Raw genomic sequence first — 15,352 nt, 5'->3', positions numbered from 1 at the left:
ATGGATGGATGGATGGATGGATAGATTTGACCGTCCTACTGGTTTTAGAAATTAATTCATATTTATGATTCATGCATGCTGGTAGCTTAAAGTCAGTGTTATTCTGATGGTCCTAATGTCTTTTTTTTCTAATTAAGACATCCATTTTGGTGGTTTATTACATAATGCACCAAATTATTACATTTTTTTCATAAAAAAGTGTAACACCCGCAATATGTAATAAATGATGTAAAATGTAACAACTTATTACAAAATGCGGCAAAGTTTATTACATATTGCGTTCAAGATTTTTATTACAAAATGCGGCAGATTATTACAAAATGCGGCGTTATTACATAATGACGTGAAGATTTATAACATTATTACATAATGCGTCATTATTACATATTGCGGCGTTACAGGGCCAGATACAGGAAGTTGTGACACTCAGTCGCTGTCAGTTTTTTGTTATTGTTTTTTTACACGGCACGGCAGGTCTCTCTCTCTCTTTTTTTGTCAAAAGCAACTTTTTCCGATGTTGTAACAGGCGTTTCTGGTTTGGAGACTCCAAAGTGGAAGCACGTATCACAGCTGTTTTAACGATTAGCAGTCCCACAGCGCTCACCGGCGGTCAGTCTCGCAGTGTCACCGAGCATATCCATGATCCTGCAGTCAGAGACCCCCCACCCCACCCGTCTTACACAGCCTCAGTAGGCTACCATAGACTCTATCAGCACTACCCACCTCATCTACTGTGTTTACTCAAAAACTCAAAAGTACTTTATTATTCCGTTAGGAACTTCGTTGCGGAAGGACATCAAAAGTGCAGGTGCAAAAACAACAATCCACCCATACATACCACAGCCATACCCAACACAATAATAATACACATTCCTACAACCACACATAGTACAAGTACTCGCCGCAAAGGTTAAAAACAAAGGACACATACAAGTATAAAAATTAGTTAAAAACAGGTTAATTAAAAAGGGAAAAAGTTCGGGTGGGAGTTAAGTGTTTAGAAGTCGGATTGAAGTGGGGATGAAACTGGATGATGCTCTCTTTGTCCGGAGTGGGAGTGACCTGTATCTGCGTGCTGATGGTAGTAGGCTGTAGTTGCTGTGTAGTGTGTGTGTTGTGTCTGTGGCGATCTGTGTGCCTTTTTTCTTGACCTGAGTGTTGTAGATGTTGATGAGTGGCTCCTGTTCCTGACCTATGATTTTATTACTGAGTTTGACTATTTTGTTTAGACTGTTTCGTTGGGTGATGCTGAGTGAACCAAACCAGGCTGTGATGTTGAAAGTGAGGATGGATTCGATGAAACATTTATAGAAAGCAGAGAGTATTGTTTGATGAACCTGGAGTTTGCGAAGTTTACGGAGAAAAAAGAGACGTTGCTGACATTTAGAAAACAGATGTTCACTGTGTAGTTGGAATGTGAGTTTGTAGTCCATTATTGTGCCGAGGTATTTGTATGATTCCACCCTTTCTATTATTTCAGTGTTAACAGAGAGTGTGGGAGTGAAGTGTCCGTGGCGGAAGTCAATGACCATTTCTTTGGTTTTTGAGGTGTTTAAGTCCAGACAATTGTCTCTACACCACAGAGCAAAAGAGTCCAGTTCATTTTGTAACAGTCCGTCTGTGTTGGTGGTGTCCATGATAACAGTATCATCTGAGTATTTGATGTATGTTATTCCCAGGGTTGAGCTCCTGCAGTTGTCTGTGTACAGTGTGAAAAGTAATGGAGAGATGACCGAGCCTTGAGGGGATCCAGTGGAAATTGTCCGTGGTGCACTGAGGTGGCCATTCACCCTGACCCTCTGGGGTCTGTTTGTCAAAAAGGAGAGGACCCAGAGGATCAGGTGGGGATCAATGTTCATCTGGAGCAGTTTGCGTCCCATCAGGTGTGGTTGCAAGGTGTTAAATGCACTGGAAAAATCCACGAAGACCAGCCTGACAAGGGACTTAGGTTTTTCCAGATGGGTGATGGTCTCATGTAGCAGGGTCAGCACTGCGTCATCCACGCCCCTGTGCTGTCGATATGCAAACTGCAGTGGTCAGTAAACCCACTAACATCAGCCTGCAGCTGGGTCAGAACAAGCTTCTCAAAGCTTTTCATAACCAGCGAAGTCAGAGCAACAGGTCGATAGTCGTTGTTGTTTGTGGGGTTGCTCTTTTTCTCGACAGGGCAGATGATGGATGACTTCCAGACAGAGGGGATGGAGTGCTCAGCCAGGGAACGGTTGAACAGTGAGCAGAGGACCCCGGCCAGCTGACTGCTGCAGGCCTTCAGCAGGCGCCCGCATATCCGGTCAGGTCCGGGTGCCTTGTTTGGTTTTAACATTTTCAGCGTCCGTTCGACCTCCTCTGGCTGCAGCTGCAGGTAGACAGTGGACTGAGTTGTGGTGGAGAGCTCTGCAATGAGCTCCTCCCTCTCCTCCGTATAGTCACACTGATCAAACCTGCAGAAGAAGTTGTTTAGGTCCTCTGCCATGTTGACACAGGCCTCTGCATGTGGGGCTGTCATGGAGGGGTTTGAGAGGCCAGCAAGGGTTTTAACCCCACGCCAGGCATCCCTGGCTTTGCCATTATTAAAAAGCTTCTCCACCTTCTCCTTATATGCCCTTTGGGCTGATTTTATTTCTTTATTTAGTTTATTTTGAATGAGTTTAGATTCAAGTCTGTTTCCTGATTTAAATGCAATTTTCTTTTCATTAAGTGTAGTTTTTAGGGCTTTAGTTATCCAGGGCTTATTGTTGGGGAACACTTTAACAGTCTTTGTGGGAACAATCATCTCCTCACAGAATGTAATGTATGATGTGACTGCCTCAGTGGCTTCCTCAAGGCTGTTGTTCTCTGTGAACACCTCCCACAGTGTACAGTCGAAGCAGCCCTGAAGTTTCTCCCGCACATCATCGTCCCATAGTCTGATCTGCCTCTTGACTACACCCTCTCTCTGCAATTTTGTACGATATGATGGGATAAGTTTATTGGTGATACACGGAAATACTGCCTGTAATAACTGTAAAACCCAACTGGCTTGTTGGATCTCGCACCCAACACAGCCGGACTCACGAGCATTATCTCAAACCCGGGCCAAATAAAAAATGTGTGTGTGTGTAACCCCCGTCAGTTCCGCCAAGAATCAACATGGCTTGCCGAAGGAAAATTTGTATATTCGGTTCTGACAGTACCAGAAAAAAGTAAGTATTGATCTATCTTTTTCGTGTTGGTATTGACTTGGTACCTAAGTATCGGTTCTTGTGACAACCCTACATGCAATGCAAGAATGGCATTTTAAAACATCAGTTGATAGTGGTGCTACAGCAAGCGTCTAAAGTTCAAAACTTTGAACAGTCATAACAAATCAACCATACGTTCTACAGCTTCGTCAAACTGTAGCCTCAATATTATAATAATAATATAGCTTCGACTATTGCAACTCTCTTTTTACCTGTTTAAACTCCATCTCAGTCTCTCAACTACAACTCATCCAGAACTCAGCAGCCAGATTATTGACAAAATCCAGAATGTCCTGCCACATCACCCCGATTTTAGCAGCACTGCACTGGTTGCCTGTTAATTTTAAAATTCATTTAAAATTTTTATTATGTACATATAAGGCCATTCATGGCCTGGCACCTGAATATATCACTGAACTTTAATAACCCAGCCAGGCCTCTAAGATCAGATGATCAAAATCTTTTAGCTGTTCCTCCAACCAGACTGAAAACAAAGGGTGACTGTGAGTTTTCAGCTCTGGCCCTCCGGCTTTGGAACAGCCTTCCACTCAGTGTGGGATCAGCCGACGCCAGTGCAGTTTTTAATAAACGTCTTTAAAACTCACTTTTATAGGATGGCATATTCATAACTATTTTCTGATTTTATTTAATAATTTTAACATTTCATCTCTTTTTTATCCCTCTTTTATTATTTTTCTGTATTGTTTTATAGTTTTATCTGTGAAGCATTTTGTGCATTTGCTCGAAAAGTGCTATATAAATACAATTATTATTATTATTATTATTATTATTAAGTGTTATTACCACAGACTGCATACTTTCTGGCATACTACCCCTTTTAATTGCATCCTGAAAAGTTTTCTTGTAGCCTGTTGAACTTCCTTTAATGCAATACCTCCCTTATTTTGCTTTAGTTTTTTCTTGGACAAGGTCATTAGATGTACCTAGAACAAAAACTTAAAATAATCTAAATGCTTAAAGCAGAAGTAAGTGATATATTTGTGTTAATATAGGTCTTAAATAGTTATATCTTCGGACAGCAATCACTTACATAGAGTGTTTGGACTGAAACACGGGTCTCTCAGTCACTCTGCTCTGCTGTAAGCCGAGGAGAAAACATTTATCGTATCCTACAGTTTTTATCCAATGAGGAGAGAGAACGGCATGCAGGGCTGTGTGTGCAGCCAAGGAACGGGTGAATGTGGCGACGTAGGAACGAGGACTGTTATGGTGCGTTCAAGTAAACTCGTATTTTTCCGACCGTGAAGTGGTACTAGTTCGATCTGGTACGAGTTCACCGGTCGGAAGTTACGAGTGGCCGTTATAGTGACTTTCACCGGTAAAACAGGTCGGAAAAACACGAGTGGGTTGCCTGAAACACTACAAAGTCGTAAGTTGTGACTTGAAGCTGTAATTTACGATTTCAAAAGCCTGCCTGGAACGCAGCATTAGCGAAAACGACCGGACCGCTTACTTCTGCTTTAATTAATCTTCCCTCAGGTCTAAGGGATACACATCTTACCAAAAACACAACAATAATCATCTAGGTATCAATGATATTCCTGCAATCTCAAATGAACAAGAAGTAATATAATAGAAAAGGAAGTGCAAAATGCAGAAAATAAATTGTACAAATTGTCCCTTTTTTGGAGAAAGTCCCACATTGTTTGTACCAATGGCAGATTTCATATTTATCACCTTTACTTTGATAGTCACAGTGACAGGCAGGCATTAATGTAAGGAAGAGAAAGGGGTATGACATTCAGCAAAAGGGTTAGGGTTAGCCCTAAGGGCCTTTTCTACGAAGCAGGTTCAACATAGCCAGGGTGTCTTTCAGTTACCCGGTTTAGTTTAGTTTAGCTTGGTTTATTGGTTTAAATATACAGAGACAATGCACATTAATAAACATTTCTGTAAACATGTCGATTTAGCCAAGTTGGCCAATTTTCAACCGTAGTCTCTGGGGCAGGTGATATGAGCACTACAACAATTAAAATGCATTAAAAAAAGAAACAAAAAAACAAAAACAAAACCGTACTATGCCTACTTATAAAATACATAGTATACAATACATTACAATACAATATATTACAGTGCATACAATAAAATACATACATTACAGTTTAAGAGCAGATGGTCACATACTTAACCGTCTCTCAACCATAGTTTTAAATTTCTTTTAAAAGAAAGATAAGTATGGCCAGAAAGAATAACAGTTGCAGTACAGATCAGTGGCCACTTTTGCCTGTTTGTTGCCTGTCTGTTTTTTTTTTTTTTTTTTTAATTGCAGTTTTGATTCTTGTGTGGGACATCATGCTTACGACTCTTCCAGTGATGACACTCCAATCAGTGGCCAGCAGTCGGTTGATGTCACATTTTAGTATTGGCTCAGCTCAGGTACCAGGCACTATTCCTCGTGGAAAATTAAACCAAACCAAACCAAACTAGTGTCAAGACGAGCCAAGTGGCACTAGGGGAAAAGGAATAGAAATATGTCTCCAGCAGTTGAAAAAACCTTTTTGCCCACTTTTATGATCCAAGTTGATAATGTGGTGGTTGACTGGCTATCAGCACAAATACACTGTATATGTAATAGGGATGAAACAGTTCACAAACTCCACGGTTCAGTTTATACCACAGTTTTTGGTTCAGTTTCAGTTTTGTTTTTTTTTAACTCTAGAAAAACAAAAAAACAAAATAACCTTTGCACAGTGTTTTCACCCGGTTGCAGATTTACTTTCTTATTGTCATCATCATACATTTAATCCAGCCTGTTCCCAAACAGCAGCTTTTCCTCATTTCCACAATTGACCTGGCTGCTACAAACCACGCTGAACCCTCGACCTCCAAACAAACAAAACTCTGGGCTTTTTTTTTTTTTTTGACAACTGAGACAAGCAAACCAATGGGACAGAAGTGAGAAACTAAGTTAAGCACACTACAGAGAACAGTAATTCAAGCTGGACTGCAGAAAAATTGTAAAAGAACCAAACAAATCAATTCTATGATGTGACGCAGAACTTGCTGGAATAGGAAGAAGCCTGGATCAACCATTTGTTGTCAACAGTCTTATAAATAATTAATGTGTAGTGTATGATGAGTTTTAAACCTACAGTCCATTATTCCAGTACTTTATTTTCCTACAATAAAGCTTATACAATTTTTTAGATGATTGCCAACAGTATATTTTGATTTTTAAAATAAGTCACATACAGAAATACACATGCACTGACTATTTAACATTATGTTGAGGTCATAGTTTGCCATTTGGACTTGACTGTATTCTATTTAGAAGTACTTCTTTATGCCCACCATTTAAACACAATAACAGCTGCATATTCAACATTGGTTCTGCCTGTGCCACTGTAAGCATTTAAAAAGTGTAGGTCAGAAGTCGCATAAAGCAAACTCAGAATTAGCTGTATTTAATATTTATCTATGGAGTGATTAGTATGCTAATTTTCTCACCTTATTTTAGGCTTCTGATAATAGGTGTTAGTTTCCACTGACAGCAGAGATGATACATGAGGACAGGTCTGATTGTCTTATCACGTATGCCATAGATTAGAGCACTCAGGCAACGTGGGAAAATGATAATACACACATAAAGGACAATTTTTATGCGCACAATTACTATTCTGTCTAGGACCTTTGAGATGGCTGTGAGCAAGGGGTTGTGTATAGTTGATGAGAGACTGAGGCCCAGCTGCACCAGATGCAGCAGCAAGGTATTACGAGCCTTATGAGCTGAAGCTTTGTCTGTAGAGGCTGACCTGGCTGCTATCATCACACCTATGTAAGAACAAATTATTGCCACTGACGCTGATGAAAACAGAAAGTAAGTGTAAGCTTTGTCATAACGATCAGTTATTGGCTCAAGCAACATCAGTACATCAGAGCAAACATCTGTCATCTGTAGGTTTTCCAAGTCTTCAAATGGAAAATTTAACAGTAAAAGAACTCGAGCGAACACATTTAGTAAGCTTATGGCCCACACAACAATAATAGCTAAAGCAGTGTTTTTGATGGTGGCGATGGCAGCATGCCTTAGTGGGTAGCACACAGCTACATATCTCTCCAGTGACATCACCACTAGTGTGAGAGGAGAGATGTCATTCATTAACTTTGTCAACATAACAAGAACACCACACACAGGATACGTCAGCCATATTCTACAAGTAGCAATTATATATAATAGTTGGCTTAATGCCAACTGAAAAGTATCTGCAAAAAGGAGATTATACAGAAGAATGTAACGTGAGGTCTCTCTAAACACTGGTTTACTCCTCAGGGTGAAAAGCATAATGCAGTTGATGAAGAGAAAGACACAGCATGGCATTCCAATCAGAGTAGAAAACAAGACTCTTTCCAGTAACCCCTGATACTGTTGAACAGTGATGTTGAGAGTCTGAGACTGGTTTACAAAAGACATTTTAGAAAAGCATTTCAGACCAAAACTAACTATAAACCTGTTGATGTAATTGAACCACAAAAACACAACGCTTTTTGTGCAGTTTGGATTCCTAAAACAGTGAAGACATGTCATCTTTACAGTACAGATACCCGTTAGCTTCAAAAACAGAGCACAGAATTATCCATCTGCATTTTCCTTATTTCAGCAGTTAGCAGGTAAGAAGCTGTAGTTGATTCAATGTGAGCAGAACTGGTCTGCAAATCTTGCCAGTCCTCACATACTATATCTCTGCTCACTTTCCCCACCCACTTCATGACACTCTATGACTAATTTCACCTCTTGGCACAGGGAACCTAAGGTAGGTAGGATACTTTAAGCAAGGGCATAAGGACATTGGATCAACATTGGGAGTGACACAAAACACCCACCCCTCACCCCCACCACTTGAAAACAAACATTTTAATGCTGTCAATCAAATCTGTTAATGAGCATATAAAATGTTATAACAACATACAAGTTAATATAAAAATACAAAGACGATGGTTACATTATACGTAAGATAGTCATTTATAAGTTACGTATGTTAGTATAGTACTCTAGGTTTAATTAGATAATCATATTAACACTTCACCTGATGCCCTGAAGGTCCAGCTGCTACTCTCTGAATTTGCCCTGCTGTATCTTAACTGGAAATGTGTGATAAGATGCTGCATGCATGAATAAGATAAATACAAACATGGCTAGACATGAGCAACTTTAAACAGAGAGGGAATTGGGTCCAATCCAACCAACATATTCTGAAGTGTCATATGGACATGCAGTGCTGCGCGGAGCCCCCCTGTAACCCCAAGAAGGCACAGATGACTCTGAAACTTCTTCCAACCCTTAAGCCTACCACACACATAAAGATAATCAGGCTGATTTTGCCCCGATTTTCCCCCTTCCGACCAAACCCTTACGAAAGAAAAATATATTTACCAATATATTACTTGCAATATATTGTAATATATTGTAATATATTATTCTTCCATTACATTTTCCAATATATTATATATTGTAAATATATGGAAAAATATATTGATGACACATATATTATACAACATATTATATATTGATGTAATATATTGTAATATATTGCAATATATTGCAAAATATACAAAAAACTGCCCCTTTCAATATATTGAAATATATTAAACCTGAATATATAATATATGGGTTTATATATCCCAAAATATATGCAATTTTATATTTATAAATATCCACCATAATGTATTCAGATTTATATGATAAAATGTATTGATAATATATGAAAATATATAGTGTCACATGTATGTTCAATATATGGTAGAATATATTTTAAATATATGTAAAATTATACATGAAATATATGTATGGCTATGTGTTCAATATATTGTGGAATATATTTAATATATGGAAAATTATATGGAAACAAAAACATGACATATGTGTTCAATATATTGTGGATGAATACTTAAATATGCAAACTGCAATATGTGCACAAACCTTTATACCACATATTAACACAGACTGGGTAATTTATCAAAAGCAACCTTTATTTTCTTTTAATCAGGCACAGATACTGAACCCAGTTTGAGGTTGGGAGCTATACAGGCCTATTAAAACCCCAACCAGGGTTCCTACAGCTTAAGCCAAGTTAAATTTAAGACTTTTTTTTAAAACCACTTGAAATTAAATTTAAGACCAACTTCATAATAAACACAAATGCAGAAAAAAAAGAAACACCTCACATCAATTACATAAGGTTAGGGACAATTTTACCCACTTTCCTATGTGATCCAAGGTAAAGTGACTGCTACATGAACATTGGATTGTGTCTCTTTCCAGCTGTCCTTTCAAAATAAATGCATAAAAAGTCCGAAAAAAAAAAAAAAAACCACCACTGACTCGGAATCTGGTGGCTGTGAGAAATTTAGCGTTGACGGCCACCATAAAATACCACTTACCAAGTGTTAACATTTTTAAGACTTTTGAAAAATTGATTTAAGACATTTTAATGCCAATTAAGGCCTTGTTTTTAGATTAATGAATTCAATGCCTTTAAAGACTTTTTAAGGATCCGTAAGAACCCTGCCAACAGGCCTGGCATATGGTCAGACAAAGGAAATGTGACTGACTCTACATTTCTGAACAGTGCAACATTTTTAAAGAATGCCATTGAACAGACAATACATATACTTTTGGAACTGTGGAAAAGAAATAAATAGCCAAAAGAAAATTGATGTAGCAGATAAAGCAGATGTATGTATGTAGCAGATGAAGAGATGTCCACCCTCCAATTGGTAGTAATCAGCTGGCTCCTTGGTGCATCTAGAGAAAAAGAGAGAAAAAAAAAGAGATTTTTTAAATATTATTTAAATTATCTGTATAAAATGCTCTGACGTCCTTTGCTTCATTCTAATGTTCAACCTAACATCAAACATCAGATCATTCACAGGGGGTTTGGAGGGGGTGTCAAAGAGTCAATCGATTAGTACTCCGCGATTATCAAATACTTTCGCTTGAAATGCCTATCCCTACTGGAGTCCAGACTCCACACCAGTAAAAACAAGATAATAGACCACTAGTTTAATGTTAGTATTCAGTCGGTATTCAGCTGTATAGTCAATGATTTCCCTCAACTCTATCACTCAGTCAGCCAGCATCTAGTCTGGGGCCGTTGACCCGCTGTTTTGGTAGGAAACGGATCCAGGGCGAGAGAGACAGACCTTTCCTTCAAAATAAAAGCACCAAGCTAATAAAATGCGGTAAAACTCTTTAATTTAAGGAATATAATTTACAAGAAAGTCCCCGAGCCATTAAATTGACATTTTGCTTTTATTGTATTACAAGTTAATGTTTATTCAGGGTACCCCCAGAATTTTGCAACTCAAATTTAAGACCTTTTAAGACCTTTTTAAGACCACATCTAATGAAATTTAAGACCAACCTCGCAACAGTCATTTTACGTTTGCCAACGCAGCATTTCATGATTTTTTGCAAGTAGATACAGTTATGTTGTTGCGATGTATCATGCAGATAGATAAAAAATAAGACCTTTGTAGGGGTGTAACGATACACATAAATCACGGTTCGGTACGCACCTCGGTTTTGAGGTCTCGGTTCGGTTCATTTTCGGTAAGAGAACAAAATGCAAAACATAAATTTGCTTGTTGTTTATTAGGAATTTTTCTAAACCAAATTTACATGTTTTAGTCAAATGTAATTATTTTACTCACCTACTAATGCTATGTTGTAGGTACATTCTGTTCCTGATACAAATAAACTTATTAAACTAAACCAAGCCATTATACAAAATATGAAAAAAATATAAAAGGCTACTGTTGTAAAGTGCTAGCCTGATGCATCAGCCGCTTATTTCATTACATTTCAAAAAGCGTCTGAACCTGAGCCATAGGGATTCGTTTGCTTCCGGGAGGCGGTTGCTTACATTTGCTTCAACTAATCGCTGCTGCTTGGTGGTCACGTGTGCTATACACCGGTTAAGCTCATAGGTTAATCTTGAGCGCTTGAGTTCAACGTCATCGCCTTCACTTACCCGTCTGTTCGCTGATTGGTCCGTCCGCTCTGGCGGACGGAGCAAACCGAAACGCATTGCTAGTGTCCTGACTACATTGTTGAGGCAAATGAAATTTGCCGGAACCAGTAGGCGGCGCTAGCCTGGCTAGTAAAGTGCTGCCTAATAAGTTCAATAAATTATTCTCAAAATAACAAAACATACAGCCTTACAATGATTTTTTTTTTTTTTTTTTTTTACATGTAAAGTGCCGCACTAACAGTTCGAGCCAGTGACGGACTGACCATAGGGCAATGTGGGCAAATGCCACAACGGCTGCCTGACGATGCAACCGTTCGGCCGCAAATAAATAAATGAATGAATGAATAACGCGGGTCATCACGAGGCACAGTGCGTAGTGTCAACACAGCAGCGACGTGCGCCTGCTCTGGGCGCATCTGCAGCAGATCCACATGTACTGGAGCTTGTGCGCAACACAGACACAGAGAGAGAGACAGACAGACAGACAGACGGACAGGCAGACAGACAGAGAGGAGATAGGAGCCACAGCCCCCCCACCTCCACCTCCACCTCCATTCCTCCCAAAAGCAGGAGGGTCTTCAAGCCTCTGTTTTCTCGCTAGCGGTAGCATTAGCAGTAGCATTAGCGATAGCCACGACGTAAACGGGCTGCACGTGTAGCTGCAGGCGGACTGTAAACACACACAACTTCTGTACCGAAACTCACTCGTTCACAGCGCTGTGCTGAACCGAACGCCCCGTACCGAATCGGTTCAATACAAATACATGTACCGTTACACCCCTAGACCTTTGAGAATGAAATTTAAGACTTGTAAACTAAATTTAAGACCTTTTCAAGGCCTTAATTTATAGTTATCAAATTTAAGACTTTTTCAAGTTTTTAAGACCCCGCGGGTACCCTGTTATTTTATAAGTTTTATGTTGGTGAATACTTTTATTTTGGTGAATTTGGTGATTTCGGTATCAGCTACAGACAGGAACCAGAATGCAGACTAATTGGGAGGTAACTGACACCAGGCTCTTCGCTTGTCTGAAGAGCCTGGTGATGCGAGGCTAGCCAGCATCAGTCCTGTGGAAATTTCAATTACTTCTGTATGGGATGGTGCTATACATTTAAAGCGATAGTTCACCCAAGATTGAAATTTCACTCATTATCTACTCACCCTCATGTCGACTAAGGGCTGGGAGAAGTTTCAGAGTCCTCCGTGTCTTCTCTGAGTTACAGGGGGTCTCGACGTAGCAGTGCATGTCAATATAACGGTTGCAAATGGATACCAACTGTCTTGGTAACAAAAAGACACACCAAAAAACATCCAAATACCTCCATGCTGCTCGTATGTAATGTCCGTCTTGTATTGAAGCCCCGAAATGCGAAATTGTCCCGGAAAAAATTGAATAAGTCAATTTTTCAAGCTTGTTTTGTAGCGGAAGCTTCTCAAAGCTCCTCTTCCCGGTTCGTCATATTTGGACGAACTGGGAAGAGAACAGACCCTGGTTCGTCCAAATATGACGAACCGGGAAGAAGAGCTTCGAGAAGCTCGAAAAATTGACTTATTTCATTGTTTTTGGGACAATTTCGCATTTCGGGGCTTCAATACAAGACGAACATTACATACGAGCAGCATGGAGGTATTTGGATGTTTTTTGGTGTGTCTTTTTGTTATGAAGACAGTTGGTATCCATTTGCAACCGTTATATGGACATGCAGTGCTACGTCGAGACCCCCTGTAAGAGAGAAGCCACTGAGGACTCTGAAACTCCTCCCAGCCCTTAGTCGACATGAGGGTGAGTAGATAATGAGTGCAATTTCAATTTTGGGTGAACTATCACTTTAAAAACTTGAACTGAAATTAATCTGAACTAGGTTTAATGAAAAAATTTAAGAAGCAAAATGCATTTGCCATAATTCTTGGTCTGTTTGCCTACCTGTTTGCATGTTGAAGTCTGTACCCCATCATCTTTTGCTCTATTGTCACTTCGGGTTCTCCAGCACGATGATCTCATGGGTAGAGCACTGCTGTGGGTCCTTGGCTGTGTAAAATACAGATTGACATAACAAAGAGTATTCAGTCAATTAGAAACAGAGTAAAACATTAATTAATCAAGGACAAAAATATCTTTAGCTGTGTCACAGTATTAAGGATAGAATGATTTTTTTTTATTTTATTTTGCGGCTGATCCTGATTATTATTACTCAAATAACACTATATTTAGAACTAATATCCTAATGAAAATTACTGCCACATATCTTTGACTTTAAAGTTTCTATTATTTTGTCCAACCTATGAAGGGTGAATTGAACTTATCACACCTGTGTGTATAAACTGGATTCACTAATGATGGCTTATTTGCAGGCTATATCATTTTCAGCTGGATGACTAATACTTCATCAACCGAGTATACACTAATATCAGTGATACTTTACTTTTATTAACAGGAGTGAGTATTAGTAACCATGCTAAGAGGCCACAGTCAGTGTAGTGTCTCATCTCCAGTAGTTTCTGTTACTAGCAGAGTTCATGTTGTTTTCTTCTGCAGCAGAGTGCGTTTTCTAAAGCAGTGGTTCTCACACACACACACGCGCGCGCCGCGAGTAGCCGCTAAGCAGCGAGAAGCGGAGCCCTTTGATGTTAACGACTGTGTCACACCGGAGCCACGTCGCTCCGGTTCACAGCAGCAGCGGCGCGGCGCGCGAGCCGCGGCCATGCGAGCCTGTCAAGCCGGGCAGGAAGTCGCACAAAGAAACAGCGGAAGAATCCGGTTAATTTTCAAAATAAAACACATTCCGAAGCCGGTTTACCGCCCCCCCCCCCCGTTTGGGAACCACTGTTCTAAAGGAACTTTCACTTATGTTTACACAGTGTTCAAAACAGTGTCTTAAAAAACTCAATAAACAGCCCATGAAAAAAATATTTTTTCCAGCAGATATCTTTGTTACAACATGACTGAGCTAATTGGAGTAGTTTCATGTTGTGTCCGACAACGGGAGGGTTTTAACAGCTGACGTCCTGGTGTTAGCTTAGCTGCTGCTGTTAGCTGTCAGCAGCAGCTAAGCTAACGGCTACGATTGCCATGACTAGTTGCAGAGGCGTGCACACAGAAGTGGTGGTGTTTGTTCGGTAATTCGTTTTGTAGATTTAACAAACATCAGATTAGTCAGGGCGGTTTTGGCAGCCCGGAGCCTCCACATTTGGTGCCTACACCGGTGGCTAATGCTACCAGTTAGCCGCTAACGCTACCAGTTAGCCGCTCGCTAGAATGCTACTACGGGGTTGAAAGCCGGATAGCTCATGTGCTAATGGCGATTAGCTTTTCTCTCTTTTCTTTCTAACCCTTTTCTCTGTAACACGTTAATGAAGCCATGTACCGGCTGAAACATCCTCCTCACCGTTGGTTAGAACAAGGAGAATAAGAAAAAAAAACCCTCCATGGTGACATGTCGAGACATGTCCAGGACTTCACATCCGTTAACGTTACACAGCCCCCCTCCCTCTCACCAGAGCCTGCCTCGTTTGAATCCCTGACACCAACAACGCCACAATAATAACAGAGAAATATCTTACCTGGTATTTTTTGCAGGATTTAAATTCACTCAAGCTCTCGCTAGGACCAGGTTCCAGCCGACTGTTTGTCCATTTATCCGTATCGTAAAAATAATCCACATGACTGGTCATTCTTGAACGACTGAAGTGCGTCGTGGCGGTTCCCGTTTCACAGCAGCAGTAACGGTTATTTTCAAATTTGGCGCCGGAAAGGCGCGCACAGCTGTCATTGGCCAAGAGCCATTATGTCAGTCAGATCAACCAATCATGTTCAAATGCTCACGATGAGACAGCCAATGGATTTTGTTTCATTGTGGTAACATTTTATTTTTTATTTTTATATCTAATAAAAAAAATAATTCCTGACCTGCAATCGGTTCACAGACCATTGCTAAGTAAAACACACCGTTGCTAGGGTCACCGCTCTGATCAGAGGACACAGAGGAGGAGAACTATGCAGGATATTTACTTTGAATTTTTACCTTCAGCTTCGGACTAATTGTGATGTTAGATAAATTACTTAACTTGTTACAGGGGGGGGGGGTTATAAATATACACATATACTATACTATATACTATATTTTTTAAATGTTTTACAC

The 15,352-nt window shown here is 39.9% G+C and overlaps 1 protein-coding gene and 1 long non-coding RNA gene across 2 annotated transcripts; both read right to left on the bottom strand.

The window, feature by feature from the left end:
- Window positions 1-6,690: 6,690 nt before the first annotated feature.
- LOC146975114 (odorant receptor 131-2-like) lies at window positions 6,691-7,752 on the bottom strand. Its single transcript, XM_085798898.1, has one exon. It carries the CDS (start codon window positions 7,651-7,653, stop codon window positions 6,691-6,693), a length of 963 nt encoding a protein of 320 aa, XP_085655024.1. The 5' UTR covers window positions 7,654-7,752.
- A 2,004-nt stretch (window positions 7,753-9,756) lies between these two features.
- LOC146975113 (uncharacterized) lies at window positions 9,757-14,713 on the bottom strand. Its single transcript, XR_015037578.1, has 3 exons — window positions 14,600-14,713; window positions 13,138-13,242; window positions 9,757-9,984 (listed from the first exon to the last, which is right to left on the bottom strand). It is a non-coding gene; the product is annotated as an uncharacterized LOC146975113 (long non-coding RNA).
- Between the last annotated feature and the right edge of the window lie 639 nt (window positions 14,714-15,352).

Source organism: Trachurus japonicus, chromosome 14, assembly GCF_045865225.1.
Source record: "Trachurus japonicus isolate A0001 chromosome 14, Traja_1.0".
Lineage (NCBI taxonomy): Eukaryota > Metazoa > Chordata > Actinopteri > Carangiformes > Carangidae > Trachurus > Trachurus japonicus.
Note: the sequence above shows the minus strand (reverse complement) of the source record. Positions and strands in the feature narration are given on the sequence as shown.